At 39.4% G+C, this 10,640-nt stretch overlaps 1 protein-coding gene across 6 annotated transcripts in view; it reads left to right on the top strand.

Annotated features, from left to right (window-relative positions):
- The first annotated feature begins 408 nt into the window (after nt 1-408).
- TASOR (transcription activation suppressor) overlaps nt 409-10,640 on the top strand; it is a 34,610-nt gene continuing 24,378 nt past the window's right edge. For 4 of the 6 annotated variants that reach the window (XM_049826180.1, XM_049826179.1, XM_049826178.1 and 1 more), the window contains exons 1-3: nt 409-965; nt 8,358-8,503; nt 9,673-9,765. In XM_049826180.1, coding sequence (XP_049682137.1) covers nt 578-965; nt 8,358-8,503; nt 9,673-9,765 — 627 coding nt within the window. In that variant the 5' untranslated portion in view covers nt 409-577. Of the gene's footprint in view, nt 1,574-3,426; nt 3,486-5,118; nt 5,143-8,357; nt 8,504-9,672; nt 9,766-10,640 lie in introns of all 6 variants that reach the window. The other 2 variants (XM_049826182.1, XM_049826181.1) reach the window with 2 other exon arrangements.

Here is a 10,640-nt window from a genome sequence, read left to right as displayed (position 1 = left end):
CGCCCAGCGTTCCCCTCGGCCACGCCGGCGGCGGCTCGCTCCGGGCCTCTCCCCAGAGCCCGGAGGCTGGAGCTGCCGCTTCTCCTCGCCCACACCGCCGGTAGGAGGGAAGCGGGAAACGAGCGAGCTGCCTCTTCCGCCCCGTGCTGGCAGGCGGCGGGAGGAGTGGCGGCGGAGCGGAGCGGAGGGACCCTCCTCAGGCGCTGCCGACGGCGGCTGCGGCTGCCCTTTCACACGGGGCTCCGCAGCCGGAGCTTCCGCCTCCCGCGGCGGCGGCGGCGGCCGCTCTGGGTCGGAGCCGCGCGGAGAGCGGCGGGCGCCCGCCTGCCCCTCTACTTACAACGGGTGCCGCGAGCGGATTGGCTGAGGCGGGCTGCTCCGGCCCCGCCCCCTTTCGGTGTGCTCTGCCGCCATGTTAGAGTAGCCGGGAGGGGTCGGCGGGGCTGCCATAAAGCGAGCGGACGGAGGGGGAGCAATAGCGGCAGCGGGCGGTGCGTGGCGCTGGGGAAGGGGTGGTTTGGTGGGGGAGGAAGAGAAGGCGCGGGCTGTCGTGCTCGCTTCTCGGCCACAGGACTGAATGGCGGATGCCCCGATCCCCAGTGGTGGCGAGATGGAGCCGGAGCGGCATCAGCGGACGGAGAAGACCAGCGCGGGCCTCCTCGGGGTGGAGAGTAATAGAGCAGGAGGCGCTGAGGACACCACGCAAAATGGCGGACGCTCTGAGAGCAGTAGCACTGGGGAGGCGCTGCTGGTGGCTGCTGTTGCTGCAGAGGACAAGGTACCCCCAAACCTCAGCATCACTAGCAGCAGCCAGCGCAGGAGCAGCATCTCAACGGCAAATGAACAACAACAGCAGCAGCCGCCCAGCGGTGTGTTGGGGGGGCCTCCCCCTCTCCCTAAGCCCCCAGAAGACCTGCCTGTTAGGAGGAACTTTCAGATCCCCAGGAAGAGCAGAGAAAAGAAAGGTTGTTCCTTCCCTTTCCCTCCCTTCTCTCCCTCACTCCCCTCTTCATCTTATTCATTAGGCAGGATCTTTATGCACCTCACACAACTGCATGCAAAATCCTGCGGGTGTGGAGGAGGCTGTGGCATGGCTCGGACTAGTGAGGCTGCTGGGGATAAGATATTTAGTGTCAGAGAGGCTTTTACATTCTTTTCTCTCCCTATCTCTCTTTCTTTTCTTTTTCGTTTTAATTTTGTCACAAGGAGGAGAAAAACAAACAAAACTCGGCTTGAATTTCAGACCGTTGCTTTAAAAGGACGAAAAAGCTGGATGCAGTCAGGGTGGGCTTGAGTGTTGATCCTGGCTCTGCTTCTGGAGATGCAATCGCATGCAGAGAAGATGGCTCTATGGGACATGGACATGCAGAGAAGATGGTTCGCTCTTCTCTTCCCCCGACCTCCTCTCTGCAGGAGAGGGGTGTAATCCTGTTTAATTAGGGTAGACTAGCAAATACTGAGCAGAGTTGTCTTTCATTGATGATACGCAGAAGACTGTTCTTATCTAGTGAAAGTTCCTTGCTTTGCAGGGAGGAAGCCAGCATCCCATATTCACGTGCCTCACCTTGGAAGCGTTTCTCTTCCAAGCGTCCAGGGTTTGTTTTTTGGTTTTCGAGTAACTCTTCCTCTAAAACCCTGTGGTATTTCTTGCTTTTCGTAAGACTCCATTGGCTTCTGCTTATCTTTGATTTTGTTAAGTGGCGTTGAAGATGTGTCTTATTTCTTCCCTGAAACTTATCTCAGTTCTTGACCTTTTGCAACATGGGGTCAGTAACTTAGTATGTGTCACAGAAATACCTGTTCGCATAGGCTTCTAGTTCTTCAGAGAAGAGTCTAACATCTAACTTACTGAAATGCTTTCTTCTGTAAGGAAGAGATGAAGGTAGGTTTATTTCATTATCCAGTCTTTCCTTTTTCCTCCTTCCATTTTTGGCAGTAATGTCCCCTTTTTCCTTTTCTTCCTTTTCCATTGCCACCCCCTGAGGGGGGGGGGGAATACAAGTCTGGCAGAGATACATTGTAAAAAGGACTGGGTTGATTTGAAGGAAAAAAAAGCCTCATTATTCATCTGACAGAAAAATGTCTGGATAAAACATGGTGCCTCTTGTACTTCCTGTATGTCAGACCCAAGTGTTACATTTGAATACCTTTAAATATATATCAGAAATGTTTAGTATTTAACCACAGACATTGGAAGTTCCTCTCTAGCATTTGGTTCCAATGTGAATGAAAACCTGCAAAATACCTTTTTGGGTCATCTAATTCATCATTTGCCTATGCAGAACCATCTCCTACAGGGTGTAAAAAGCTTTAGAAAATGTAGTTCAAACATCAGGCTTCTGTGTCTTCTAGGGTAGAATGGGAAGCCATTCTTACCCTACTTCTAAAATTCACTTGCTAACGTCAGGGTCATTTGACCCATTCTTAAGGGCTTACTTTTTAGTAGTGTTGTATTTTTTTCTTTCCCTTTCAGCTTACAGAAAGCTTCTTGGGCATTTTAATCATACTGGCGACTTAAGAGTTTCCAAAATTTTCAAAACAGACCTCCATTCTGTTAGTGGTGCTTGTAGTCCTACAGTTGCTTACAGTTGCTGATCGTTGGTCTTACACCGTGTGATACCATGATGCAAAGTGCTGTGAGAGGCAAGACTAGCAAAAGTGGGCTAGCTTAAAAGCTGCCAACATGATTTTTGAGGACAGCCAAATTGCTATTGGAATTAGTATTGGCATTTGAGAAATGCAATTAAATCAGTTCTGGAGCTAAGCTAGAAGATAAGCAGTGCATTGATCGTCTGACATGGTAGTGGCATACGCTTACAACATGCCTAGTACCAGTGTTCAGTTACATCTTGTTAAATTACAAAATAATCAAAATATCATCTGTCCCTCTCAAAAGAGCTCTCTTGGCTGGATTCTGAATTCTAGCATGAAACAATACACATGGGAGCTTCCTCCATCCTTCCTTGTATTGGAATTGTCCTTGTTCTGCTTTTTAAACCTCCATTTTATTCCTGGACATGCCATCCTGACAGATACCTGCTCTCTTGATTGCGAAGACTAATCTGTTATGTACAAACTTTAAAATCTGTACAGGATGACTTTGTTATTTGGGTGGGGTTTTGGGGTTTTTTTAAAGCAGCAAAATGTGTTTGTAGAACAACTTTTGATTGTGAAGCAATTAAAAATTGAATTTGCAAAGCAAAAATGTAAGGGAAAAATCCTAGAAAACTTAGGATTTAGCTGTTTATTTAGCCTTTCTGGAATTTATCTCCACCTTTATTGGAGACTAACAAATGACTGAAAGTCAACAGAAAGAATCTTGTTAATGTGGAGAAATGCATCTGAAGGAAGCGTACTTCTTAAAACTAATTGTGGTTAGTTGTCACAAAGAATCTTTCTTCTGATTTCCTTTTCTTTTTTTCCTAGCGGAAGAGTTCAAGAAACCAAACTAAGAAAGGTTGGCTGTGAGATTTATTTTTTTTAAGGTGTGCGTGCATTTGTTTTCCTACTTAGAACTGTCTTGAAAGTTTCTGTTTTCTTGGTACATACAGTTTAGTAATGATGTTACACTCTCTTGTGTAGCTTTTTTTTTTTTTTTTTTTTCTTGGTACTACAGCCTGTTGTCATGGTCTCTCTGAGGCCAATTTGATTGTCAGATTTTCGCAGGTTTCCAAGTCTGCCTGAAACTTCGAAGATCCTTGTTTAATAAGATGAGGAAAAACAAATTTTCAAGATAAAGCACTGCAAGAGCATTTTTTAAGTTGCTGAAATAACTCTATGAATGGTCCTCATGCCAAAAGACAGTCCCCAAAAACATGCTCAAGTAGCAGCCAGTGACTTAAGGGGTTGCTTGTTGATTAAGGTTGGACATTTATTTCCATAGTGTACCAAGTTATCAAATGTCTGCTGTTTCTCAGACTGAGTGGGGGGGAAAAAGGTCTTGCTTTTGTCCATGCAAATCTTAGCAATACTTGCTTGGAGGTCTAGGTTGTCCCTTTTCTACTTAATAGTATTTGATGGTTTGTTTTGACTTGTCTTTTGTTTTCTAATTTTCAGTATCTTTGGTAGAGGTGCGTATTTGCTACTTCGTATTTCTACATGGGGATTTCATTAAGCAATCCTTGAACTTGATAACTGTTTAGACCTTCTGAGAGCAAAAGATGTTTGAGGCTGAAAAAAAATCACAAAAGTAGCAACATTATGGTTCATTAACACCACAGATTTTTGGTTTTAGTCTTAAAAAATGAACTTGAAGAAAATCATGCTTCTCAATGGAGTTTTTGTAGCAGAAGCGTTTGTTTGTGAAGAGTGCTAGCATTCTGCCAACTTACAATAAAATAAGTAATTTACTTATCTTCACTTGAAAGTTAGTTCAGGATTCCTTAAAGAGAATGTCTCCGTCATCTTTTTCACATTCTGCCTTAAAACCCCAAACAACCAAACCCGCTAACTCCAAACTTGGTTTTCTCAAGTTGAAGCATCAGACAGCTGTGAAAGAGAAACTTAAAGCCTCTAGGGAATTACATGCATCCAAACATCCAGTCTAATGTCTATCCCTAGACTAGGTACTGTATTAGCTAAACTAAGTTTCCACCTAAAAATACTTATATATGTTCCAATACACTGAGAAGAAACTGAACAAAACCAGTATTTATTTACTTATTTTTACTTATGCAGAACAAGCCAGCAAAAACAACAATAATTGACTTGTATGTATTATACTGCAAGTTAGTCCTTAACATAAATTACTGTTTAATTTACACGGGTCAATAAAGGTGCAGCATACCCACATCAGGTTTGTATAGTGAGTCTGAAAAATACATATGTACACGCTACTGGTCTTTGAAGTGATGTAGGACGGGAGATAAATTTAATAATCTCATCCTTTGCCTGTGAACATAGGGTTTGGTGATGGCTACAGAGGGTCCAGTTTAGTACACTTTTTTTTTTTCTTTTTTTTTTTTCTTCTGAACTCCTTTGAGTGAGGTACAGGCTCTTCTATAGTGACCTTAACCTTTCAGAAAACAGCTGCCCTTTAGCAGCAATGCTTAGATGACAAAATGAAAATTATTGCCTTGCTACTTACCTCATTAGGTAATGTTTCAGGTTTTTACCAAGAACCTGAAGCCTGCAGTGCCTCAAGTTCTGGAGAAACTGGGAAGTGGATTTGAGCCTGTCATGAAGCATATGATGAGTGTGTTTGAGGAGTCATACTTGGAGAAGGGGGGTGGGGGGGTGGCTGGCTTATGCCATGCACTCTAAAAAAATTTGACTGTTGTATATGATAGTTTATCTGAAATCAAAGCTAAGTGACATGAGGTTTTTTGCTTTATGATTGCAGTGTTATCCTGCAGTCAGTTTGCCAGTTACTCCTTCCTCCATCCATCATTTGGCAACTTGGAAATGGAATGCGATAGATACAAAACTAGCAGGCTGCCCCCGAAGAAGAAATGCTTAGTGGGTACTATTTAGGTCTCAGACCAAATGTGGATTGTCTGCTACTACTATATATGAAAATGTGGCAAGCAGACAGAAGACTTTGGTCATAAAATTCAGTATTTATAAGTAATCTTCAAAACATAAGTAGTGTATTACTTCTGTAAGGATTATACACTCAACAAATTTCATTCATGTTCTTTTTTTCTTAGTCAGTGGGTGACATCTGATCATGAAGTCAATCACTTAATTTACGCATGAAGTAAACAAAGGCAAGATTGTATGTGTCGTTGCTGTTTTTCACTTTGTATTGAGTAGGCAGTGCATGTCAAAGGAATAGAAATTCCATTACTGTGAGGTTTTTGGATAATTAAGCATTTTCTTACTAAAAGGTGGATGTACAGTCTTGTTCTTGGACTGATGTGATCAATTAGGTGGAATTGGTCTTGTTTTAATGTGTGTGCTCTCAAATTGAAAAATTGGAATTTCAAAAGACACTTTTGTGCCCAAGTACTTAAAAATATTTCAGTTTTTATCTGTCTATTTACAAAGGTAGCAACAGTCCTTCTAGCTTCATTGGTATCTGATGAACTTAGATGATGTGTTTGGGGTATAAATTTGGTGAAGTACAAAAAAGTATATATATTATTTAGTAAGTAACAATAGTAGTAAAACATACTTTCAGTTCTCTGCTAAGAAACTGAAGAAAAAAATGCAACAATCTTTAAAAAAATCTCTAATGTGCTGTATTCCATAACGTAAAGCATTAGGTAGAGCTCTTCCAAATGTCTGTTGAGAGCTGTTTGTGTTCTAGTTTATGTAGGGTCTCCCTAGCTGAAGAACAGAGGGACTTGCTGTTCTTGGGCAAGTCTGTCTCAGCTCCAGAAAGCAGGAAATGTTTAAACACAAATGGGAACGTAGTTGACAATGTTTGAATGAATGACAAGATCTTAATTGATGTAATAATATGCCTCTTCCTAGATATGCATCTGAGAAGGAGGCAAGATGTTGTGTATAGTTGTGGTCAGTCTTTCTAGCTAGCCCTGTAGAGTTTTCTACTGGTTTGGACTCAAGATGGAAGAAATAGGCTGGGTTTGACTGAGCATGCATTTTAGGGGGAGGGAGGGAGAAGGGGTGAGGTACAGTAATCACTGTTAAGGAAAGAGGAAATTTGGACAAGCTGCTGGCATTGGTAACTTTCTGCCTTAACTGGTCCTTTTAGACAGAAGAGGAGCAGGAAATACATGAAACTCATGCACTGCAACATGAGGGTTTAGTAGCTCCTTGTCAGAAAGATCTAAGAGGTGTTTGGGGATAGGGTGGGACAGGAGGTGCTTTTCCAGTGTGTGTAGGCTTGTTTTATATTTTACTAGTAAGTGTTTCTCTCTTCAGTACAAGTGCATTCAATCTTAGTAATACTAAGTTGAGAATTTCATTCACTTCTAATTATCTTTCCTCCCATATTGTTGTCAGCCTTTCAAGAATGAAGGCGTTGTTACTAAAAAGGATGTTATGCAAGAACCGTTTCTTAATCACTTTCATAACTTCCATTCTTAAAAAAAAAATCACTTATTCATTGTTGCTGGTGTTGGAATCATTGTTTTACTTCAGTTTGCGGATGTGGTATTGCATTATAAAAATGTGTGTTTAAATGCAGCTTTTACTAGATAACACAAAACAGTTCAGTTTTCATTTAGAACATTTGTTTTATGTTAAGGCTAATGCAGTAAATTTTTTCCTGCAAATGAGGAAAAGATTACTATGTAAATCTACTACTGTATTATTTAATGAAGTTGGAGATACACTCCAAAGATGTAACTAAACTTAATTTGCTGTTAGAGTAATGGTAGATTGTCTCTTATGTGAGAATAGTACTATTGTAGTTCATTCCTAACCATTGTAACTTCTAGCAGTTTCAGGTGGTGGTGGTTTGGGGGTTTATTTTGGTAGAGAAAAATAGGCCATCCAACAAAAAGAGCAAAAGGAAATACTTACTGTCAGAAGTTTGCAAATACCACAAAAATACTGCACTTTTTCTAAGTATTTTGGAAGTTACCCTGAGGAGAAAAACACTTGCCATACTGAACTAGTTCAGTTCCCCCAGAACTATTATTTTCCTAGACATTACTCAAAATCTGTGCTCAAGATTCTCTGCTCGCCCACTCTCAGGTTGCTCTTCTGATCAGTTTGCCACTTTCAATACCCTAATACAAATAAAGAGGCTTGGAAGATGAACACTTTATTGTGCAAACTTAGGCCAAAGGTTTGCCCAGAAGGTGAATTTGTAAAAGTGAAAGGCTTTCCTTTTTAATCATTAATTGTAAGGAATAAGATCATAAAGCATGAACGCAGGTAGTGTGTTTTTTAGTAATAGGAGCTTATTAGACTTCTTAAGACAGTATTGAATTTGTAAATATTTAGTCTAATAAGCAAGCATACAACCATAAGCAAACGAACAAAAAACTCTGTAGTGGCTCTAAAGAGAGGCTAAGCTATGAAACTGTTGTTGAGGGTTTTATTAGAATAATTTGTTCCTGGTTCTTAATTAAGAGCTAATTAGTCTAATTAAAGTTCTAAAATTTTAATTACAGTGTTCTGCAATACATGTCAGATGTTTTCAAAGGGTAAATTCAGACTTGAAGTGCTTCCCTTATAAACTTGTGAGAAATAGCTGTTCAAGTGTAATATTAAAAATGCATAAAAAAGCATATGGTATTTTTTAAGATGCTATAATTCTAGGCAACTTTAAGTTAAACTTTCTAGCCTAAATTCCATCTTTTTCAAATATTTTAGGTGTCTTTTATTCTAAATTGAATCATGAACCATTTCTCTTTGAGCATAAACTGTCAATGAACTGGAAATTTTTGGATTTTTTCCAGATATGTATTGGAGCTTATTATCTTATTTCTTCTCTTTTATAGCACTCTTTCAGCCAGTAGCTGTAGGCTCTCGAGAATTTGAGGATGTTGTGAAGATTCTGCATTCATCTTACTTGGAACCAAGTTCAGTGTCCAATTTTAATTACAAGAGAGCTAGCTTAGTTCATAGTGAACTGTTGGAAAAGGAAGTAAGTATATTTTTGGCTTCTCTTTATGAATAAGGTACATGTCAAATGAAATGTAATGTTTTTTCTGAGTCTAGAGGCAAAGACCTGGACATTATTTTCTACTTACGTGCTTGATATTTAATTGCAAACTCACATCACCAAAAATGTAAGCAGGTAGTTTTCAGGCAAGTTTATTACTACATAGACATAAAATCTTGCCTGCTATATACACGAAAAAGACTAAGAGAAAAATTTTATTTGGCACCACTTGTCTCTGTGCATTTTTAGTTTTCAAAAGCTTTCTTAATTTTTAATGTATTTTTAATAACCTGGAAAGATGTTACAGTGTCTTATTTGAAAGGCCTGATGCTTCCCATGAAACTTAAGATTAAAATATTTTTCTGATACTAAGTTTACACAGTCTCTGTAATTTTGTTGTTTTCCAAGAAGAAGTACCTAAAAGAGTTGGTAACTTGAACTAGTAAGTGGAGCAGCTTGGTTAAAGCACTTCTGTACCTTATCTGGTGTCTCTTAAATCCAGCCTTGGCTTTTCTTTCATAACTGTGAAATTAGTTTTCAGTCCCAGTGCCAAAAACTTCATGTATGGAGTAATAGAATATATAATTGGTTTGCTATAATTATTATCTTGAAACTATAAGGTAAACTCTGAAGCTTTTTTTTTTTTTAATCTATTGTAACATTTATGATTCATGGTTACAGCTAAGGAGTATTGCAACTGATGAAAACCACCTCAGTAGCATTGAGGTGCAACTGCAAAAGTACATGTACAACATAAGAGATAATGGGTCTGTCTCCTAAAAAGAGAAAAAGGCTTATTTCTGGAATTTCAAAGAGGGTATGGAAGGCGTTGAGCTGGATGCTTATAGATAGTTATGCTACAAAGATAACACTAAAACATTACTGCACAGGCTTGTTTGAAGAGTGTCTAAAAAACCAACCAAACAAATATTTAGGCAGATTAAGGCAATGAAATTTCCCACGGGTATATGTTTTTGTAATTTAATTTGAGCAACTATAGTCTCATTCAAATTATCTTTTGATTATTTTTGTACGCTTGGATCTGCTGACATAGATGGGGCCTTAAAGCATTGACACTTGAATGTAACAGCAGTAATTTCTCTACATGTGTAATAACATGTAACTTTACATGTAACTTTCTGTAATAACAGTTCACAGAAAAACGCAGAGAGCTGAAATTTGATGGTCGCCTAGAAAAAGAGCTTTCTGAAACCTATGCATTTCTGATGGTTGATCGACCTCAGGTAAGAAAACAAAACTGCTTATGAAATGCTTTCTCTTCTTTTTCAATTAAGAGTTGTTTGTTTTTGTTTTTTTTTAACACACTTGTGTTTTTATTGACACACTTGGTAACCTTTATTTTTGCAAAATTCAGCACTGGAATGTGTAGAAGGATGGGAAGGAGATATGATACTATGTCACCATTTAAATCCTTTATTCTCTGTTATTGAAGGTGCTCCGTTTACATGTCTCTGTAAAGTACCTTCTCTGGTTTAGGCTCTGCTTTATAAATAAAAAGATCGATTTTCTGCAAGGCACGTGGGTTTTTATTGGTTTTGTGTTTGGGTTTTTTTTATTATTATTTGAAAAGGAATGTTGTGTGTTTTCATTGCAGTTGGGTTTTGCTGGTGGTTAGTGGTTTTTTCTTTTTTTTGCATCAAGAAGGGGTTACCTTTAGGAGAAGGTAACATGTAATACTAGAAAATGGCCCTTGTCTTCTGTCTCTCTTCTTTGATCATACGTTTTTAATGGAAGTGATGGAAGGGGAATTTTTGTCCTTTTTCTGCTATTATAGAGCCAGGATTTCTTAAGTATTCAATCATTTGGCAGGTTTACTTCTGCTTTGTGTATTAAAGGCAAGTAATGTTCGTAAAGTATGTTTAAGCTATAGAGGGGCTATTTTTTTTTAAGATGGGGTGAATCTGTGTAACTTCTTCATACTGAATGTTTGACTTGCACAGTTTAACGGTTTATATAGCAATTCAGACTAGTCTTACCTCTGGGTGGTTTTGTTTGTAAAGGTTTGGGGGGAGGGGGCGGGATTAGCTCAAAGTTCTGTAATTGTTGTTTCTAACTGTTCTTTCATATTCTGGCTTTACTGATAGAGTTGCTTAAAAAC

This window comes from Accipiter gentilis, chromosome 23, assembly GCF_929443795.1.
Source record: "Accipiter gentilis chromosome 23, bAccGen1.1, whole genome shotgun sequence".
NCBI classification, from domain to species: domain Eukaryota; kingdom Metazoa; phylum Chordata; class Aves; order Accipitriformes; family Accipitridae; genus Astur; species Astur gentilis.
Note: the sequence above shows the minus strand (reverse complement) of the source record. Positions and strands in the feature narration are given on the sequence as shown.